The sequence below is a fragment of the Tyto alba genome, unplaced genomic scaffold, assembly GCF_018691265.1.
Source record: "Tyto alba isolate M040663 unplaced genomic scaffold, T.alba_DEE_v4.0 Super-Scaffold_7, whole genome shotgun sequence".
NCBI lineage: Eukaryota > Metazoa > Chordata > Aves > Strigiformes > Tytonidae > Tyto > Tyto alba.
The window spans coordinates 39404790-39427800 of record NW_024881328.1 but is presented as its reverse complement, the minus strand read 5'-3'; the positions used below and the strand labels follow the sequence as shown (position 1 = coordinate 39427800).

At 41.1% G+C, this 23011-nt stretch overlaps 1 protein-coding gene across 8 annotated transcripts in view; it reads left to right on the top strand.

Annotated features, from left to right (window-relative positions):
* Positions 1 to 19827, top strand: part of IKZF2 (IKAROS family zinc finger 2) — a 121021-nt gene extending 101194 nt beyond the window's left edge. For all 8 annotated transcript variants that reach the window (XM_042784219.1, XM_042784220.1, XM_042784218.1 and 5 more), the window contains 2 exons: positions 2710 to 2853; positions 8724 to 19827. In XM_042784219.1, the coding sequence (XP_042640153.1) occupies positions 2710 to 2853; positions 8724 to 9448 (869 nt within the window). In that variant the 3' untranslated portion in view covers positions 9449 to 19827. The remainder of the gene's footprint in view (positions 1 to 2709; positions 2854 to 8723) is intronic.
* The last annotated feature ends 3184 nt before the right edge of the window (positions 19828 to 23011 follow it).

Sequence of the window (23011 nt, the reverse complement as noted above, 5' to 3'; positions counted from 1 at the left end):
ATTGGTGACGATGTTACTTTTAAAAAGAGTCCAAGCAGAATTTTTGCCTGACTGAGAGAAGAGCAGATGTCTTTTTTAGCACTATTCATTTTTCATGGAAGAAAGGTTTCAAAATCCGTCTAGTAAATTTTACACACATATGCCCAACAGTAGAATTATTTAATTATTACTTCTTCGTTGTAAGACATACAAATGTCAATGCATTTGGGGCTTAATCATATGGCTATAGAAGTAATCAGGAGGTTTTCAACTGACTTTGTGGGCAAGTACAGTCCTACAAAGCCAGCATACCTTTAGAAAATCTTCCTAGGAGGGATTTAGAGCCCTCTACGCCTCCCTACGTACCCCCCTACTAGCCTTGTATGTCCTGTACACCAACGACTGGAAGTCCTTGAAGTGGCACTCGTGCAAACCTGGCCCATCGCAGTGAGGATGGCTGTTGCCACTGAGCAGGGATCCAGGGTTTCACGCAGAGTGTGTGTGCACGTGCATGCATACACTCTTTTTTGGTAAGCCAAAAGGACGGTCAGATGCCAGTTCCCAGTGAAAATCAGCAGACAGAATCTTTCCTTTCTTCCAAAATCTTCTCTGTAAATACTTGAGTAGAACTAGTACAGATAGCTCCCGACCAAGCACGCTATTTAAATAACCTTAAAAATTTAACCCTAACTATTAAAGTATGCCAGACCTCCCAGTCTGCACTGGGCATTAATTAGGTCACTTGAACACTGCATCCCATTTTGTTGCAACATTAGATTCATTTCATATTTATGCTTTTTCTTCCTCTCTTTCACTGATGCCAGCAGGACTGCCTTGTAAATGAGAAACCATTGTGTTTCTCAGGGGGAGCATCCTGTACAAATAAAAAAGCAGCAGAGTAAATCAGTTTATAGCATATGGTAGATTCTAAGCCTCAAAGTACTCAGCTTTCCATAGCAGCGGAGGCACAAACGGAATCAAATGAATAAATTGCCATGTTTTCTTATTATGAATGTCTGAATTTAGAAGTTCACCTGAGCAGATACTCTGTTTTGTAATTGCCTGGTATTTGTTCTTCCATACTAGAAAGAAGGCAAAGACAAGGCTTTTATCACCCCATTTTTCATATATTATGTGCTAGCAAACAGCTGCATGTTTAAGAACAGGGGAGTGATTATTCCATATTAGGATCCTGAAGGTAGTAAAGTTACCTGGGAGGAAAGTAGGCTGGTGGTATTCACTTATGGCACACAATGGGAGAAGGTGTCTGTGACACAGAAGGCTGCTATAATGAGAGACCGGAGGAGGAGTAGCAGAAGATAGGGGTTTCAGTCCTTCTGTGCTACCTCTGCAGTACCACCTGTGACTTCACTGGGAAATTTATCTAACACAGAGTATGCACTGGGTTGCTCACTTTACAAATTGTGGGAACTTTGTGCAAGATCGTCCCAGTTTCTATTTCTTTGCTATCCATTCTTCCCCTCAAAAAATCTTCTACACCTCAGCCATGCCCTTAGCACATGGACTAGTGGCTGATCCTTCTCAGGTTTCTCTTGCTACCTTCTGGAGATGAATGCAGGGCAATTAGGCCATGTATTAAATTCATGGCAGCAGAACAGAGCTACACATGGAATCACACTTGACATATACTGCAAATGACTCGGACTCTCCGAGCCTGATCTGCAGCACAGTGCCACTGGCCCTCCTTGGTGTTTATAATGAGATGCTGAACAAAATCAGGGTGCTTTGTAGGTATTTAGTGTAATCGCTATGTCAGCAAGTGACATAAAACCCTGCGCAAGTTGGCCACTACCCTGGTCAGAAGCCTGTGCAATTCCTGTGCTTCGTTTGCTCTAGCACCTTATTCCCTAACCCAAGAAGCGGTGAGGAGTGAAATGAGTAAAGGCAGAAGAGGTCGTTGATTTGTTGTTATTGTCTCAAATGAGCATTCCCCTAACATAGCACAGGAATGCTTCCTGCTGATCCCAGAGAGTGGGAAGACAGACTCAGAAGACTTGCATTCACAGTTGTTAGGTCTGTGTTTGAAGGGATAAAATATCGATCAAAACATTGATAGTTTATGCAACTGATTCTGAAGGGAATTTCCATACAATGTTAATGCTGTAATTCCAGTACAGTGTTTGTTGATTTTACAATCTCACGTATAGAGAGAGGAAACATGCTTTAACAAACAGATCCTTCTTTTGGGAAGCCTTTGTCTTGGGGAACACACAGCCAGGCCCAGGAAGCACAAGTCATCAATGACTTGTATGTTTTTTAATCATTGAGATTAGCACAAAAAGAAAGCAAGAACAGTAAGTGTGCCGTATGATAAGCGTGAAGTTAAGGGAATACACAAAGAATGCTAACTAAAAAGCTACATTGGCAACAGGTGACAATATTGAAGGGAGAATGATAGAAAACGTCATCTACAGAGTGAATTTTCAAAAGTGTCCCCTCCTCACTGGAGATCTTGAGTATTCAGAACAAAACAAGTCCTTTAATAAATGCTTATAGTTGGGCTTCTGCTAACGAAGAGGGTCCCAAAGAGAGGCAATCTGTAAATGTGGCTCTGCTTAAAGGTGGTTGCTATCTTGATGCCCAGTGTGTTCTTGCACCTTGCTTTATATTGTGTTGCACTTGTTGCGCAATCAGCAGGGCTCAAATGATTTGTGTTGTCTGTGAAGTGTAGACCAGACTTGTCTGATACGATTTTTTGGTTTTATGTAGTACCTCCTATGGAAGATTGTAAGGAACAAGAGCCTGTGATGGACAACAATATTTCTCTGGTGCCTTTTGAGAGACCTGCTGTTATAGAGAAGCTGACAAGCAACATGGGAAAGCGTAAAAGCTCCACCCCACAGAAGTTTGTGGGTAAGCTTGAAATACGCCTTTTATTATTTTTAGTGTGTAGGTATAGGTTACTTGTCATCTATAATAGCCAAAAGAATAAGGGGAAAAGTAGCGTGCTCAGAACTTGTTGTGATGGGGAGGGACAACAATGGAGATGGTTAAATTACAGCAAGAAATCATGAAAATTATTGAATTAATTTTACCAATCCAGAGAATTCAAAAGTGAGGTCCCCAGAATCATGAAAATGGTTTAGAATATCTCGAGCTTTTTACCGTGCCTTAAGGCTGTTTTGGTTTTTTTTAACTTTTCTCTGGCCCTTTTGAGATTTAGACTTGTCACCTTCCCTCTCCTTGCGCCAGCAAATAAGAACGAAGGCTCTCATATAATTATCTGACTCCATATGTGTGTGTGTTAAAAAAACAAACAACAAGTATCTTAAGACTTGTAACTTGTATTAAATTCTTGAGAGTTGGCAACAACTGGTCTGATAATGCCGGCATGAGGAAGTAAAATCACATCGCTTCTGTTGGCAGAAGTGCTTGCTTCAAGTGCAGCATTCTGCACACAATAAACTTATTAATGCATGAATATAAAACAGCGTTGAATGACTTTTGGTTACCAAATTTAGAATCCTAGGCCCAGAATTCATATATTGCTTTGTGTCTTGATATCTTAAAATGATTCAGCTTCTAACAGGAAACAGTATGGGTTTGAGCTGTAGTTTAAAGCTTCTTTTTACTGCTACTGAGGCAGTGCTGAACTTCTTAGGAGAGGAGCTGGAGAGGAGCTGGGATGGGGAATTATTTGGGGGAAGTGTATGCTGCTAGGCTCCAAAGTCATGCAATATGCATTTTCCACACTCAGTCCCTGGAAGGACAGTTGTGCAGAATTTAAGGGTGTCATATACTCATTCTGCCTACACTGAGGACACTTACGGAGAGAGGATCAAAGGACTGTAAGCAATTAAGGCAACCATTTAGAAAAGTCATTGCCCCTCAGCTAAATGCAGATTCAGATGGATTTGTTAAATCACCACTTGAAGGTGGTTTTAAGCTAACCCACATGATTTTGAATAGTAGGGAGCTAGCAGCATGCAGCAGCTCACCTGGGGGGCACTAACACACTGACCTGGCTGCTCTCAGCCATCTGACCATTCCCAGGTATCAGTGCTAAGCCAAGGTTAGGTCAGGAACAATCCAGCCCACAGGAGGAACACTGGGAGGCATCAGTATTACCTGTGTTGTTATTAGTTCCTCTGAGACAAAAGCTTAATTCTTAGGCTGTTGTCTTTAAGAGTGGTCTGAAATGAGTTACTATACAGCTGACAAGAACTGGAGGATTTATACTCTGATTTAATTTACTGCGATGACAACAGCTGGGGTTGAAGAGGATGGAAATGGGAGCAGGCCTCTCTACTGACAAGCCAATTCGAGCTTTATGAGGTTGTAAACATGGCCCCATCATAGCAGGTTTCCCTAGCGTCGTCTCAACAAGTGCTGCACGTTCATGCAGGTTGTGATCAACAGTGAAATAGTTAACCGTGCTGAGACTTAAACTGGTGTGTCTATACCTCAGAAACATTACAGCCTCAAAAGAAAGAAGGGCACTGCACACCTCTTGATCTTTTTTCCCCCCGGGTTGTCCACTGACTTGAACAGAATTGTGTTTGCAATATCTCTCAGAGGTTATCTTTGCAGGGGCTAGAAACTGAGAGAGCTGGAGACCTTGCTCCCTTCCCTTAAATTCTGGTTTACCCATACCTGTTTTCAAAACAGTATAGTTCACTGATTGTAAATATACCTCTCAAATGAGGCAACCCACTTTTTGGATGGTATAAATTTAAACCGTTTTTGGAATCTGTAGATTATAGTCTCTTTTTTAGATCAGGAAGGTTACTTTACTTGTCCATTTACATGGAATTAACCTTATGTTGTTATTGTCTTCAAAGGCACATTTACTGGTAGGAAATCCTTGCCCGAGATACACTATAGCAGATTATTATTCTCATCAGTAGGGTATGTTACTTTGTTGTTAGAGAAACTGGTTTCTTCTATAGGTGTAACAGATCATTTTGGTATTGCGTTTTCCTGGGGCTAGGAATTCAGGATTTCACTTGACATGCAGCTTTTTTGTCCAGATCCAGCTGTAGGGGGAAAGTGTCCTCTTTCATATTTACCATATCTTATTTTTTCTGCCTTTTCTGATCTTTCATGGCATAACAGTGTTTGAATTGAAAAACAGCACTCTCTGCTTTGCTACTTTTCTTTTTTTCACCATGACCTTACTTTTCTTCCCATTTTCTCTGCGATGAAATATTGTTCAACTCTATCAGGAAGAACTTGTAATGGTTCTCTTGCTTGCAGGAAATTTTCCTGTGCGTACTGCAAGTATGGCACCTGTCCAAAACAACTTAATGGTATTTATGAGAAGGTCATGTAAGCATAAGCTAAAATCTTTGCATGCTACATCTGTCAATGCTTTACTGCTCTTTCTGATCAGCAATCTCCAAGGGACCTTGGTTACGGACCACAGTCTCTACTCTGGCTGAAATTTCGGGAGGCGAGGAAGCAGCATATGGCAAATAGAGTTAACTTCTGAGTGAGAGACTTGGTTATATATCTGCTGTTGAGGCACTAGTCTTACCAAACCTGTTGAAATACTGGAGGCAGAAACTATAACTTATGATGTGCAGGAGTCAGAGTAGTTCTTTTTGCCTTTCCTTCAATGAAGGGAGAAGCAGACGCTAGTGAAATTGAAAGCAACCATCATCAACCTGATCACATGAAGCAAATTCACGTATTTTCAGTTTGAGTATGATGCTTACTCTCCCAGAGTGTCACTGGGGTTAAGAACTGTCGGGATGCAAAAGGAGACATTTATGTGGCTTATGATAAGACCACAGTTGTTATAGTAAGAATTAAAAATACACAGGCATCTCAGAACAGATGAAGATCAACCAGCTTCAAAATTAGAGTCAGCTTCTAGTTAAATGGGAGTAAGGAAGACATTTACCCAGTGGTAGATTCTGTAACTGCTTCCTCTGAGATTTCTTGCAGCTTTCTCCCAACTGTCCAGCGTTGCAGTTGCTTTAGATACTTGGTGAGATGGACTGCAGGTATCACATCACAGGACCGCTGTGTCTGTGTGCTTTTATCTAGCTTCAAATACCTGTTTTGAAGTTTATTTGAATGTCATACAATAAGATAACCACCGTGGAAAATGTTTCCTCTTCTACTTCACTAATGTATGGCAAGAATAAATAGAAATTGAACATTATTTTGTGTGAAAATTCTAAATGATGAATCTGGTTAGTTCTAAGTACAGATTTGGCTAAAGAGGAATTAAAATTGAAAACCATGTTGCACTGATTTATTAATGTTTCTTCTGAGCTCTGTGTTTTATGCCCTCTCCTCCCCATGTTATAATTTATTTTACTTTTTTAATGTCATGCTCCATTTCTAAGGCTCTGACATCTTTGGAACCGGTTCATAATTAAAAGAATGAATAATTCAGGTTACTGGCAATTTAGTTTTCTCTGCTCTCTGTGGTGGAGTAGCTAAATGTGGAAGATAAAAGAATCAAAATAAGGTTTGCGTCATTCATGCAAGTAGTCCATAAAGGATAGGTATTATTTCTATATCTATATAGCCTACAAAGGACTGACTTCGTTCGGTGGCTGGATCAGGCTCTCACTAGATCCAGTTCTTTATTCAAATGCAGGAATAATACAGGTGGCCAGAGCAGGTGACAGAGACCAATGGCCATTTTCATTTCTTTTTTCCCACTGTGCCAAAGACATCATGTGCCTCCTGGAGCTCTCCTCCAGTCCCACTTTGGCCCCAGCTGGGAGGGAGCTGCTCAATTGCAAGTGAGGCTGGAGCCACCTCCTGTTAGAGAGTTGTCCATCCGATCAGCGGCAGGACAGCCATCGCAGACAGCAAGACTGCCAGCCCACGGCAGAAACACTCAAAACAGGATGTTTGATGGCAAGAATCATCCTTAGGTCATGTTAGATTACAAAGGCTGTCATTGTAGCTTCTTCCTTCATATTTTTCTCCAAATGTCTGCTGTGTAACAGGAACAGTTTTCTACATTATGCTGCTTTTTGGTCAGCTATAAGAGTAGCACAGCCAGCTGTAGGGAAGGGTAGTGAAGTACATGAACATGGTGTCTAATCAGAAACATGTAAGCAACACTGCTGTAGAGAGTAGGAATGTTTGCGTGCTTAACTTTAGACTTGCGTTTCATTACCTTGCTAATCAGGGCTAAATTCCCAACCCAAACTGATGCATCATCTCCAAGGATAACCTGATTGTTCCATGGGTAATGTAAAATTATTTCTCTCTTTATGCATCACTTTAAGATAAGCTGCGCTAAGTGGAATGAATTGTTATAGTCAAAAATAAAATGCTGAGTGATAGCTATGTTGAAATGTACTAATGCTATTTGGAAGAGATTTGGGATTACAGTTCTGTTTCTTTCTTATGGTGGTTTATACACATTTTGTTCCAAGCAATTTTGGCAAAAGGTGATAGAAGATTCTTGAGTTCTTTAATTCTTGGATAGCCAAACTAGTTGTATGTAGTGACTCCTTGAATTTATTAGCTTACACTATTGAAGAAAAGTCTGGGTTTACGTACCGAGGCAGTGAAAAGTAACAAAGACAATGAAAATCAACCAAAATTATTTATCAGACTTTGTAAAATCAGCTTAAAAAGTTAACCAGCTGTTATTTGTGTGTGTGTGAACATATATGAGCATGTATATCTTGTATCTTACACGTAGTTTTACGTATAACCTTTTCTATTTAAAAAGAAGGGTTATTATATGAACTTTCTTGTACTGACACTCTAAAGCCATCACTGAAAAAGCAATGCTGCTGAGCTGAGCCCTGATGTAAGTAGTGGTAAATTTGTTAACTTCGAAGGAGAGCTGTGATACGTAACATACCCTGTGACTAGCATAATTTACCAGCATGTGGTTCTGGTTTCACATATCTGTAGTGCCATTGATTTAAAAAGGTTACAGGGATGTGTATTTGGATTCACAGAGTGATGAATCAGCCAGCTTCTTCATCATTATGTATTTATTTATCCTGTGTCAATTAAAGTTGCTTTTGCCTTTTACCAAATTAAACCAAGCTATATGTGTGGTTTCTCTATTTTGTTTTCTTACTTAAATAGACACGGGGTGTGTGAATCTTTTTTTCTCAGTCCAAAACATTGGGATAGGATTATTTTTTTTTGAGGAAGCAAACTACAGAGATATTATAGCCTGAACGCGAGATGGCAGGTCAGCGTCCAGTGCTCCTATTACTTGTTTCATTCTGTGGCCACATGCAGTCATTTTATTTTTTTTTTTTTATGCTGGTTGAAGGATTGTGCCACCATACCAGCCACTTCTGTACCATTGCTTAGGTTTCTCACTATGCAGCCCTGTTGTAACATACGTATGAGGAACCTCAGAGTGTGGGGGATACATGGTGTACTGCCTCCTCTAATTTTGGGAAAGTTTGTCTAATGATATAAACTGTTGGAGCTTCATTGACCTCAGAGGTTCAATCCCATTTTCTACCAGTTAACATGTGTTTCCTAACTTGAAGTACAGGCACAGTCAGGCCCAGCGGAAGATTTAAAATCAGTCTGGAGGTCACTGCAGCTACATGCTTCACTATACAAAAATAAAAAAAAAAATAAATAAAAAAAGATGTTGGTGAGGTTGCTGTTTTACCCATCTCAGGAGAGGAACTTTGTAGGAGGTCAGTAAACAAGTAGAAGGAGGCTAACTTTCACCCCAAGCCGGGGGTTTCCTGTCCCTCCCTACCCCTTTTACAGTGAAGCCTTAGAAGGATTACATTGATTTTTCTCATTCATTTGCTCTTGTCCCTTAGGTGAAAAGCTCATGAGATTTGGCTATCCAGATATCCCCTTTGATATGAACCTAACCTATGAGAAGGAGGCTGAGCTGATGCAGTCTCACATGATGGACCAAGCCATCAACAATGCAATCACCTACCTTGGAGCTGAGGCACTTCACCCCCTGATGCAGCACACACCAAGCACAATTGCAGAGGTGTCCCCGGTCATCAGCTCAGCTTACGCTCAGGTCTATCATCCGAACAGGATAGAAAGGCCCATTAGCAGGGAAACAGCTGACAGTCACGAGAACAACATGGATGGCCCGATCTCCCTCATCAGACCAAAGAGTCGAACCCAGGATAGAGAGGGCTCCCCCAGCAATAGCTGCCTGGATTCTACTGACTCAGAGAGCAGCCACGAAGACCGCCAGTCCTACCAAGGAAACTCTGCCTTAAATCCCAAGAGAAAGCCAAGCCCGGCTTATATGAAGGAGGACGCCAAGGCTTTGGATGCCACAAAAGCTTCTAAGGGCTCTTTAAAGGATATCTACAAGGTCATCAATGGAGAAGGGGAGCAGATTAGAGCTTTCAAGTGTGAGCACTGTCGCGTCCTTTTCCTGGACCATGTCATGTACACCATCCACATGGGCTGCCACGGCTACCGGGACCCGCTAGAGTGCAACATCTGTGGCTACCGAAGCCAGGACCGCTATGAGTTCTCGTCGCACATAGTCCGAGGGGAGCACACATTCCACTAGGCCTTCTCATCCAAAGGGGACTCGTATGAAGTAGAAGAACTGCACATGAAGAAATACTGCACTTACAATCCCACTTTTTCCTCAGACATTGAGACGCCTATTTTGTTGTTGTTGCTGTTGTTGTTGTTGCTGTTGTTTAATTATTATTATTAACCTTATTTTTTGTGGACCCAACCTCATTTGCTCTGCCCAGCTTAAGAATGGAAAGAAGGAAGGGAAGGGATAAAACAGGGGATTGTTGTTGCTGTCACTTTTTGGTGAGTGACCTGCCTCGCTTTCTGTGGGAATTGAAAGGCAGTCCGTTTCTGTCTCAATCAGCTGTACATCATGTCCTGTTTCGGGATATCGCTCAACCCTGCTAGGTGCTTTAAAGTCCCAATGAGATGCCACTCGTACAATTTCAGATGAATAGGTAGAAACATTTTGGAGGAGAGCCTTTGTCAAACGTGTAGATACGGTGCAGGGTGTTGGTGGCTGAAGGAGGGGGGAACTTTATTCTGCAGAATGAACAATTATTTTTAAAGCAAAACTGTTAGGGGTTTAGGAGCACGAATCAAAGTCGATATTACTTTCTAGGGTGAGCTGTTTTCCTGGGTTCAGTGTGTATTGCCCCTCTAGAATGTTTAAAAAAAAAAAAAGAAAAAAGAAAGAAAAAAAAAGAAATGTATGTCTTAACACTGTACCACATTACAGCAGTTTAGTTTCATAAGTCTGAGGGCCTTCTGTGGTAAGTCCGAGGCTTTGTATTTTTATTTTCCTTAACTTATGAAGCACCTTTTTTAGAATTGTTGATTTGCTGTTACTCCATGCCTATGTGTTGACTCACTGGCTTCTTAGAGACCCTCGGGAGCCTTACTTACTTAGTTGCACCCTATGTTTTAAGAAACAGCATTTAGAAATAACATTTAAGCTTGCTTCTGGGACAGTAAGTAGCCTAGGAGTGGGTGAGAGAGTCTGTAGTTTACTCAAGAGGTTCTGCTGCTCATCTGAAATAATTTTGTTTTAAAATTACAGATTTTAAAATGACAAAAGTACTAGTAGCAAAGCATTCTTTAAATATAGGTGTATATAGAGATATATAATTATATAAATAATTTCTCATTCTATTACCACAGTGTTAACCTCTTGGCAACAGCCTAAACTAAGACTTGCAGTTGGGAAAATGCTAGGATCCAGATCCTTGGCCAGCATTCATCCTCTTGGCTCCATTGAATTTGGTGGAACTACCCCAACTACTTCAGCTACATCACAATCCGAGCCTTGACCATTTTTTCTCCTTTTGACATCTTAACTAATTTTGACAACTTGCTAATTCATGGAACCAGTGACTTGCTTTTGGTTTTAAGTCATCAATTCTGCTTTAATTTAGGGGTGGAAGTGTTTGCAGGTTTTGCTAGATAGCCTTTGCTCTGGGAGAGCACAGAAGCCCTGCAAATGAACAGATCACATATGACCTTCCTTACTTCTTCAGAAAGTGATACATGGAGATGCAGGTGCTGTGCTTTGATTTGGTTTTGCAGATGTAATTTTTATTCCCAATTTATTGATTTTATTCTAGGGAAAACAAATGGAGAAAGAAACTCCAGAGCAAGTCCTTGAATTACAGACTGGACAAGGGAAAAAAAAACACCACCAATCTGTTTTGTTTCCTTTCTTTCTCTCCCAATAAAAAACAAAGCCAGCAACCACCCAGCAAGTTGCAGGTTACATCAGTAAAAACTAGGCTTAAACCTACATGACAGATTGCCATTGAAACCCAACTGTTTGTACCAATCACAATTGAAATGTTGTTGTTTGGCAACAAGAGCACAGCTTGAGAATGGAAAGATCTGCATGGGTTTAACCCCCTCTGTGCACACGGTCTCCATGCGCTTGGTGAGACCTTTTCCAAAGTATAAAGTTACTAAAGTATAAAAGAGAGAGCAAGATCAGGCCATAATGAATTCCCATCTGCTCACTTCAATCTGCGTACTCGATGCATATGCCAGTTTGCTGTTCGTTTTGAGGGTACTGGGTTTTTTTTTCTTCTTCTCTTCCTAGACCTGGAGCATTTGAAAGTAGGAGCTGAGTGGTATTGATTGAAATCTTTTTATGGTGACATTCTTGGCAGCTAGAACCTGTGTTTAGAAAGGATACAGTAGATCATGGCCAGATTACCTGATGACTGCTTCCCAGCACTGAAATGCTATTAAGTAGGAGCTGGTAAAGTCTTGCAGTAGCCTATTAATTATAATACAATATGGAGAGAAATGTCATCTTGTGTAATGTGAGACCTATCAAGGCTGGGAATATACAGGCTTTGGAGAGACAGATTTAAAGACCTATTCCCAACATTGTTCTTAATGTTGTTGGGTTTCTCCCTCCTCCTTCTTTCTTTGTCCTAATGTAGAGGAAACTCAGGCAAATGAACTGCTGCCATCCTCCAGACCATTCTCATTTTCTTGTGCTTGGTGCAATCAAAGGACTTTGTGCAGGAATAAAACAAGGAGATGCTGGAGGGCATCACTTCTATTCCATACGGCTGCTTCTCTGCCGCTATGAAGGTTGGCTTAGGAAGCGGCCAGCCATGTTCTGCATCAGGATGTGCTTGCAAATTCAGAAAAGAGGGGTTGCTTTTACAGCATGCCACCAAAAAAAAAAAAAAAAAAAAAGTGGTTGTGATATCTGCTGAGACAGGAAAGATCTTTCAAGAACAATATGCAAAGGGAAAGATGCTGGCCCTGAAGGTCACTAGGCTTACATGGGCCTCCAGAAAGACATGTGCCTGAACCAGAGAAAAGGGCTGCTGGCAATCCCTTTTCAGTCTCTGGGGGACAACACTACGTATTCCCTTCTGTGGTCAGTGGAAAGAAAGTGGGCTACGGTTTCTTGGAATAGGTAGCACTAGGGAAAAAGTGTTAAAAAATTCTGCCCGTGTTTGGGAAAGCACCAGAATACGGGAAAGGCAGAGAATCTCTTGTGTATCCACAAATAAGTTAGCTGCAATTATATCTGCAGTTCGTTAGTGTGCACTTTCCTTCACTGATGATTCATTGATACCTCCTGTAGTGTATATTCCGTAGATGTTTAGAAGATCAGATGGGGAGGCTCAGCGGTTTAGTAGCTGGCTTCAGTTAAGCCCAACTTCTTGTTCCAATGGTAGCTTGCATGATCTGTACTGAAGCACTGCCCTGTCCCGGTATCACAGGCACAGAGAACTGGGGAGGCAGTGGGGAGACCGTCTGGTTTAGTTATGTCTCAAAACCCACATGTTTTGGAGAGTAAGAAGCCAGAGGGGTTGCATTAATTTTTGTTATCAATGTCCTTTTCAGAACACTCACTGAAGTTTTTCATCCTAGAGCTAGAGGAAGGAGAAAGATTAAATTCTTGTTCAAATTTTGAACAAAGTTTTGGACTAGCATTTATTGTAGCCTTCACTTCCTACTGAAAAAAATTGGAGGGTTTTAGATAAAGCAATTTGCCCCTACACGGAAGTGTGCATTATGGGGCCTCAGAGATCTTTTTTTTTTTTTCCCCCTTGCTTGCTCTCTGCAGATTTCTAAGAAAAGCTCTTGAGTTTTGTCAAGTCCATTAGTCATTCACAGTGTACTAGGAATTTCAGGAGATAATCCTTGGCCTGCGGATCCATTTGTTCTAAGTATTTAGTGTTGGAAATCAAACCTGGCTGATTTTTATTGGACTCTCTTGAAATTCTTGGAATCAGGTTTCCAGTTAAAAACATGCATTTGCAAATTTAGAATTGGCTTCCTGTGAGCATTCCCCATTTTAATTAAAAAAAAAAAAAAAAAAAGCCATTGCTGCACACATCCCTGCCAGTAAACCCTTTTGCTTCTTTTTACATCAAAAATGGCAAGATTCTGACTCAATTTAAGGTATTGCAAGCCTATTAATTGAACTAGAAGTGTGACTGCTTATTCTGCTCTTGGTATGATCCATATTCTTGGAGCAAAGGGCATTATCTATATATCTGCTGTTATGGCCAATGAATTTTACAGCCACCTCTCTTTGCAATCATTTAGGAGTGCACACCAAAATATATAGCATTTTTCAGTAAAGCTAGCTCTTTACTCAGTAACTTATGGGATTAAAACAATTTTATTCTCCTTAAAAAGTGCTTCCATCTATGATGTGGTGTGAAAGGTATCTAGGCATTAACCTCTATTGGTCTGTATTAGAGAGAAAGAACCTAAATGTGTTAATTGGCCTGATTTTTTAATGGTAGTGGTTTCTACAATGTGAGGACAGAGCTCACAAAATAGCCATGTGGAACTAAAGTATATTTGGTAAACAGTGAAGAAATTCTCGATTTTAAGAGTTCCCAAATTTCTTTCTGTTTACAAGGGCATTCCTAAATTGGGGCTGTCAGATATAAAAGGAGACCACGAATTAAACCAAACCCTTCAAAACTGGCCTTTAATATAGGACATTACTACTGTTGTCTAGGTGCAGAGCTAGCTTTTTCATATTTGAAAGAAGCCAGACAACAGACGTTCCTTCTTCCAGAAAGAAACTTTGGTGATAATTTAGGGAAAGGTGCTTATTTCAGTCAAGGACAAGAGCCCCAGTAATATAGTTTCTTCGCTACATAATACTCCTTTCCTTAACTCTTCGCTGTGCATTATTAATGTAATGAGGAGGGAGGAGGGAGGCTGCACTGATACCTGAGTCGCCTAAACTCAGCATGGGATTTTAGGGAAAGTGTGACAAAATTGGCTTTGATGTTAGAAATTTGCATCTTAGCTTGGCTTAGTATCATTTAAAAACAAAAATGGATGGCAGTAATGGCCTGCAGTCTAGGGCAGCTGGAGATTTTGAGAAAGTATATTTATATATATGGTATTGTATAATTAGATATATGCTTTATTGTATATGTGCCTTTTTCAAATGCATTTTGGAAGCTCGTGGTGTCGTTCATGATATCCTACCATACCCTTTCAGAATGCACGACAAAAAACAACCCAAAGTAAACATCCCTTCTCCTATGGCGTAGTGAGGCAGATCCCTCTTCCCTTCTGCACCCTCCTCAGCAGCTTGACCGGGAGAGAGGGCCATCTTGATCCTTTGCTGTGAGATTTCCTGGAGCCAGCTGGCTTTTTAGGAGCAGGAAGGGCTGAAAATTGCCCTAGCAAAGGGCATTCCAGCTCTCCAGCCAGAGCTGGTCTCAGAGCTGGTCCCAACCAACACAGCGTCCCCAGAGCGACACTGAGACTCGCTGCAAAAGCCCCCGGGTGCCCGTTGCCCTGCAGCGTGCCAGGGCAGCGCGCTCCTGTTTCTCCCCCTCCAGAGCTTTAAGTAAAGCAACTCTCGAAAGTGGATTTTGCTGTGCTTTTAAGTTCCCGCTTAGGAACAGGAGCAGACTTTAAAGCATCTGCCGCTTGCTTCAACCTGGAAGAAGAAATCCAGCAAGAACAAAAGTCCTTTGGAAATGGTTTGCAAGTTTGACTGCCGTGCTGCTGCCGCCCTAATAACTGACAGAGAGATGAGAGAAGCCCACCTGTAGAAGATGTTGTGGGGGTTTATTAGCTGGAACACTTTGCTGAAAAGCGCCATGTTTCTTTTGGTACTTTCCTGGCTGGTTGGTGACCTAGTTTCAGATCTAGTTATTTACCCTGCACGGACGGGCGCAGCATCTAAGCGTGCCGGCCTGGGCAGGGAGGGGACTAGGCCAGCGTGCTTTCGATCAGACCCCGAGCCCAGCTCCTCGGCACCTCTCCGCTGGCTTCAGGGCCCACAGCAGTCACAGAGAGTATGTGGAAGGAGGAATTAGGTAGGAAAGAGGTAGAATTTGTTTCATAGTAAATATATTCCCTTTTACCCCATTAAGAGTTGTCCAGAAGTGGAGGTCAAGGAGAACGTCACTCTAATTTACCCTCCTACAGCCATGCCTGGGAGTGATTTCTGTCCTTCTCCTCCACTGAGGCTCTGAAGTGAACAGAGGACAGTCAGGAGGAGGTGGTGCGCTGACGTTTTGCCATGCTGCACGCTTAACAGGCCAAGACAACAATAAAACTGGTATCTGTTTAAGTCACCTAGGTGTTCAGTTGATCATGCAGACAGGCATTCCCGGTTCCTCTTTGCTTCTGGCCTTTGGGAAGGTGGTTATCAGTGTGCTCGTGTGGATCCTCATCTGGGAGGATAACTGCCCATGCTCTCTCCTTCGGTAAAAACTTTTCCTTTACATACAAATCAGGGGACCTAATGGATAGAAATGACCATTTCAACAAAGACTTACATTGCTGTGGTAAAACCTAATGTTATTTATACAGTTACAAAAAAAAAATACTGTTATGTATTTGCTAGCAGTATGTGAAGTATTTTAACAGAGTGAATGATGGCGAAGTTAATTGGATCATGTCTTGAGAGGGGCTCGCATGATGTGGATGGACTCTGTTGGGAGAAAGGGAGAGGCTTGGCCCGAAGCTTGGGCAGATGCTTCCTTCCTGCAGCAGGTGTTGATTTAGGCGACTGCACTGCAGCCCAAGAAAACATTTGAGCACGCGATTAGCCTGCTGCCGTCCCTTCGATTAGATCTGGAAGCGCACAGGAGCTTCGCAGTTCGCCGTGTGCTTAATAATTACCATTATTAGTGAGATCGGGGCCTTGCTTGCTAAGTGGTGGGGCGCAGCAGCTCTGGTTAGGCCTCAGTCACCAGCTCCCAGTTGGCGGGGCTCTGTGGGGAAGGTTCGCTTACATTTGTGTAGTAGCCTTAATCCCTCGCGCTCAGCGGTACGTGAATACCGGTAGCCTCTCGTCTGTATTATCAATCACAGATGAAATACAGACGCCTCCCGCAAGGCACGGTGGAGAGCACGACTCCGTTATTGGCACAACGAGGCCAGTTTGCAGTAAATTGGGCCATTTAGTTTTACCTCAAGTGACATCGAATAAGAAAAGCTTCTTGAAGGGTAGAGGTCACTGAATCCCCTACTATGCACTTACTGGGATTTGACATTGCTTACTGGAAATGGATGTTCGTTCCTGAACACACTGTAACAAGGGAAGGACTTTTTGGTTATTTTTGTAGTCGCTCAGATTCTGAAACTGTGATCAATTATTTGACGAATTGTCAAGTGTCCTCAGAGCTTGAACATATTCACTTCCTCTGCCATGTAGCAGTCTCCTCTGGCTTTCAGTGGTTTTCTCTTTCTTTCTCCCCCTTTTCCTTCTCTGAGCTTTAAGTCTGGGCCTGCTCATATCTCCTGTAGCTTTGGGCTGTCTAAGGGTTCTGGGGTTTGTTTTTTGTTTGGGTTTTTTTGGGGGGGGTTTTTTTGTTCATTGGCTGTACAGTCTGTTTACATATTTTTGTACTCAAGCGTAGTTTTATATTAAAAACAGGAAAAAGAAAAAAAGATAGTTGATTTGAGGAAAAAAAAAATATTGAGGTACATATTCTTTGTAACACTTTAAAGATCTAGGGTACCTTCCGAGATGATTCCACAGTGATGTAATTACTGTATATTTGCCTTCCTTTTTAGTTGGTTTTATTTTCTGGTTGTATTTTTTTTTTTTTCCTAAAATGTATATCTTTCTATGAGAAACTGGAAACTTTTAATGCAAATGTTTAGAAAGACTTAAAATTGTAAAGTAAAAAAAGTCATATAATTTTTTTTTTCCTGCTGGAAGAAAATGCTTTAAAAAAAGTTTTACTACTGTTGTATTCCAGGGTGGGGGTTACCAACCCCAGATTTGTTTCTTATGCTTTGTTCTTGGATCCTGCTTTCTAAACATGCTTATTGCAGAAATGGATGATTTGCTTATATTAGTTTAAAAAAAAAAAAAATTCACCAACAAAACCACCTTTTTGGGTTATTTTTCTGTTCAAGTGCAATACTTTCCCTGACGTCTTATTAATGTACAATGATTTCTTTTTTCTTTCCTCAGTCTACACAAATCAGTGAAACAAAATGCTCTGTCTTAAATACATTCAAAGATAAGGTTCAACTAACTACGTGAATTAAGATTGTGACTGACAAAAGGTGAGAAACTAAATTAAGGTGAAAGCCCATACCTTAACTCCTGTTTTTATTTGACATTGAAACATATCCAGTGTATGAATTAAGGACATACCTGTTCTTGCCTCTTCCTTCATTTTCTTTTATAATTGCAGCTTTCTTTTTAAGTAAAGCACTTAATATTGATGTTTATTAAAAATAACAAAAAAAAAAAAAAAAAAAGCTCTTTTGGTCTGATCCAAAACCCACTCAGTGGAGACTCTTGTTGACTTTGATGATGGATTTTGGATTAGGCCTAATGTCTTAGCTAGGGCAAAACTGCCATTTACTCTAATGGGAGAGATTTGCCTGCATAAGAATTACAGGACTCGTGTCCTTTATCTACCTGAGAGACCAGAAAAGCTTCTTTAGACTTGTCCTTGTCTTATATAAGTTTAGATGGGACTTGTTTTACATATCATACATATTTATATATAGTGTATTTTTAATGCCTTTTTTTTTCCCCCAGTAGACTGAAGCCGCTGTTCTGTAAATATGTATTTAGGTACGTAATAAAAAAAAAAAAAATCCCGTTGAGATTTCTTTGAAAGGCAGTTACTGCGCATGCACAGTAGCCACTTTTGTCTTTTAAATTTGTATTTAAGATGTTTCTTTTTAAAATAACAAAGGTGAGGAGACTGTATCCTGTTCTGATTGATTGCCAAATTATTTCCCAGACTCTTGCGTTTGAGTTCAAAAAGAAAAATGCATTTGGTGGGCGACTGTTGCAGTTGCCCACAGGTTCATGCTCCTTGGGCCAAATTCTGGTAACCTCACGTAGGTTGTTCAGGTCCTCCCCCAAACAGGGACCGCACTGAAGCAGTGGGATCACAGCAAAGCACGCACCATTTTGTGCATGTAATTTCAGGCTATCAGGTCTGACCTCTTTGTCACGGCATCTTCCCTGCCTCATACAGAGTTGCACTCTGCCCACTTTAGTGCTGTTTTCCTGAAGCAAGCCGGGTGAGTAATCTGGCAAATGACCACTTTTCTCCCAGGTTACAAACTTTTAGTTCTGTGACAGATGTTCTGAGCTCAAATCTTTCAAAATAAAAAAAAATAAAAAAAAATAAAATAAAAAAATAAAACCAAACAAAAACAACAGAGAAATCAGAGTTTATTCCAAAAGCCAGTGAAGACACTGGGAATTGTCCCATTGCTCTACGTGGTCATTGGAACATGCTCTTACAAAAGGAGTTCAGAAATGATCACTATGACAGTGGTGCATGTGAGCAACCCTAATGTAAACCTGTATCCCCCTGCTAAAAACGTTTTGCCGCTATAGACTGAACTATGGGACTTATTTTTTTTCCTTCTTAGTATACATGCATACATATGGTTCCACATCTGTATGTGTGTACTCTGTACATGTGTGAGTGTTGTACAGCCATGTGAGAGTGTGAGTCTGTATGTGTGTATAAATAAAAGAAGCTGCAGAAACTTTGTAATACTTTGTGAAAAGGATTATATTATAAAGGTTTGTACTGTCTTGAGTGCACAGCTACTGGAATAAATGTAGGGAATCTCAGGAACAAGCATATAATTTGTCCAAGAATTATTTCTTCTCAGAAGTGTAAGTGCAGTTTTTAATTCTGTATATTATTTAATATTTTACCAATAAAAATAAACTTCTGACACGAAAGGGGTTTCCATTCAAGCTTTCTGGAAACATTGGTGTATACATACAGTTTTCTTTCTTGCAGCAGGAAACACGCATGGGAATTTGGCACTTCAAATGAATTGCATTTCTACCTGATAACAAATCCTGTTAATTAACTAGAGAGACTAAATGCGTTATGAGTTGGGGTTATGAGTATGGATTATGAGACTGGCGAATTGGGCACAGATCCACTTTTAATATTCATTGAAGCTAATGACATTCCCTTCATCAGCTTCAGCATGAGCTAGAGAAGTATTCCCCCTAAGGTCCTACTACGTAAAATGGTGGCATTGGTCACCTGCCAGTTGGTCTACCATGTTTTTGAAATGAGTTAGTGGCCCAAGGTCCAACTTTTTCTAGAAAACACTCAGACCACGTAAACAATTCTTTTGAACGCCTTCCCTCAGCATGGGTTTTTGGCTGAGTTCCCCTCTGCTGTATCCAGAGGTGATCTTCTCAGTAGGGATTTATTGGGTAGTTCATAGCACTTAACTTGTTCTTTCTTTCGTAATGCAGCTATCAATCTGGTAGCATTCACAGTACAAACTTCAGAATAAAAGGAAAATCTCATGAAGCCTTGTAAGTTGTTTGTTGTTTGTTTTAAGAATCTCTTGTAAAGTCTTGGTTAAAGATTAACCAGCCTCTCCCCATACTAAAAGTGTTCATCATTGACATGAGAACGGAAACTCCTTAAGATATCATCTGAATAAAACTTAATCTTCCTTTAAGTCATGTTTGATGTATGTTGTCTCCGAGGAATGCTTTTGTTCGATGAGCAGAATTTCCCATTTTCTTTTGCTCAGGGTTGCCAGATTACTGATTTTGCTTCAGAAAGATGCAAGATTCAGCTAATGGAACAGTCCAAATATTTAATGCCTGAAGGAGAAATCATGTTGTACCATTTTAAGACAGAAATGACTGGCTTGACCAACTGGAGGTGGTGATGCTCTTTTCATTGACTTCAGATAAGGGTCTGAGAAGATGAGGGGAGAGCTCACAGGTAGAAACTAAATGACTGAAAATCATTAAGGCTGCTGAGTCACTTGCAGGAGTGAGATTCTGTGCATGGCCTCATGTTATTAAGGAAGAGAGTCTTAAAAATCTGGCCGCCATTCAGGGCCAGCAGGTTGTGCTTGTTCAAGTGTCTGGGTGAGAGTCATACCACGGTGTACCATCGCCTTTTTCTCCAGACCACCCTGTCAGCAGCTGCAAGCAAAGGGCAGGATGACCTCACCCATTCAAATCTGTCTAGGCAGCAGGGAATCGTGGCTAATCCTTCCCCTGCATCGGTTTTGCTGGGAAACTTACTCTACTGAAAACAGCCTTTTCCTGCTTGATCGTAACAGAGGCTTAAAAATTACTCCAGTGATCAGTGTCTGCATATGCTGTCATCGTCAAGTCCCAATTTGCCCTATGGGAGGCAACTGGTTTCAAAATACTTCGTCATTTTCTCTGTTAGTGGATCAAATGATGTAATTGCAGCGGGTCTTTTAAACTGCAGCATCACCCTTCATGTTGATCGACTGGATCAATCTAGTAGCCAGGTAGGCGACCTATTTCTGACCTGCCTGTCCAGCACCTCAGCATTAAGCTGAAATTCCCCTCGTCACCAACAGGCCGTGACAGCGCAAGTGAATTTTGAGCAGCGTGCTCTGACAAGTGCCTTCTGCAGCTTTACCAAAACCAATATAGTTTTCCCAGTTAATAAAGGTTTAAGTGTTGGTTCCTGGCTTTCACTACTATGGTGCTAATATTTCTATTTTTATGCAGTACTTTCAAGAAATTACTAAAGCTGAGGGTAAACTTGTGTTTTTAAAACGTGGTGAATCAAAGTACATTTTTCTCCATCTCTGTATTCGAATGTCATATCCCAGCCCTCCAATGAATCATTTCCCACCAAGACACCACAGAATATGTAACAGAACCATGTTAATGGGAGGCAACGGTAGGCCTTCAAAATTGTGTTATGAAACTCACAATAATCGAGGGACTAAAAATAAATTTTGCTGGGATTGCAGTTTGAACATGCTTGATTTTTTTTTTTTTTCTTTTTAGTCAACCCTAATGTCGTTAGTCCTCAGTAAACCTAGCTTTACCCTTCTGCCCTTCAGTGCTTATTTTTGTCTCTTCTTCGTGTATCATATAAGCAAGTCGTAATTTCCAGCATGCAATTATCAGTGTTTATTTTTCTTCACAGCAGAGTACCTTAAGAGCCACAACGACTTCTGGATTCAATGAAATATGAGTTGAAAGGATTACTGTGCAAGTACTCAGGTCGCTTAAAATTTAAGGGTAAGAATGAAAGCTCTTTTCAAAGGAATATACTTGTGAAATAGCCTGTGTGTGTCCTATTAATTCCTGGTACAGAGATTAGGGATGGTGTCCCAGAGTACAACATTTCCCAGGGATTTCTGTCAGTGGAGAAACTGAGCCCTTCTAATGAGACTGTATAAATGCTCAATATTATCTCATTATTTTTCATTAATCCGCGCACACCAGCCCGCCTCCACACGCTGTAATTCCGTGTTACCACCCATGTTCACATTAAAATAGGAACAGATTATACAAGACTCCCACACAAATCGTGAACCTCTATCCCTTCTGATCTGTCACCGGCCATCCCTGGGACAGAGGAACCTCTTCCCGAGGGAAGAAATCATCTTTAACCCTGGCAGCCCAGCCCTTCAGAGCTAAACGCCTGTTTTTATTCCTGGCAAACACTACTGTGGCATCCAACATCTGAGCCTGGATGAAACTACCCTGTCAAAACTGATTTTTAACAGAAAATTGCTTTTCAATGAACCCATTCTCTATGGAAAGTGTCTGGTTTTCATAGATTTGGGAGGATTTGGGGATTTTTTTTGCTCAATAAGAAAGCCTGAAACTCTAAACCCTCCAAAGGTTTCTGGGTTATTTTGTTTGGTTTCAAGAGGAAATACTTCCCTGCCCTCAACTCCTGTTTTCATATCAGTTCAAATAATGTCAAGACACTATTTGCTGCTCTTTCCCATTATTTTTGTTACTTTTCCTGTTTCAGGCTGCCTGTGTGTAGTTTATAGGGCGTGGTGAGGAATGTAAATTATTATTTTCATGTAGGTGTGGTAGCTATTCAGTTGTAAATCCTGTTTTCAATCCTTCTGACTATTTTATTTGCGATCTGTAATATTGATCTGTTCTCAGGGCAGAGAACCCTGCAATCTGTCAGGAGCAGGGACTTTTATTCCTTGCTAAAATAAAGCATTCAAAGCACTCCCAGAAATCTCTGAGATGGAGAAGAAAAAGAGATCTTGCTCGAAGCCCGTCTCTTTTTTTTTTTTTTTTTTTCTCCCTCTTTGAAACAAGTAGAGGAATTTGTTTTTGCAGTTGATTTGTTTTTATCAGTTAGCTGCAAAATCTGACCGGCCTCCCTTTTCAAATTCATCTGCCATGATAGCCTGCCACTGGCTGTCTCTTGGTGACTGATTTTAAAAAAACAAGTGTAAAGGTTTGCCTCTGAATGTGATTCATGACGGTGGAGAAACAAGACTAATCTACAAAAGGGAGCTCTGCAGTTGCTGTTGGGCTCGAGTAAAGTTGTCAAACTGTTTTCAGTTCCAGGCGAGCCGTAGCAGACATGCCTGAAACACAGCTGTATTTTCACACAAGCTGTGAAGAGGCATTTTGGCAGCCCGCTGTCAGCAGTACTGCAGATGCTCTGGCTCTCCAAAACCTTTTTCTGAACCGGTCCCACCTTAGGAGGGACGAGCTGCTGTGTGTCACAAGGAGGTACAGCACCTGAAGGACCGGACCCTCAGCTGCTACAAGCCTACATGGCCTGGAGCTAAGCTGATTTACCCTGTTTCTCTGCAAGATGCAAGTGCTCCTCTGAGCTCTTACGGGCATGCTGTCATCTGTGCATGTCCTCTCGTATGT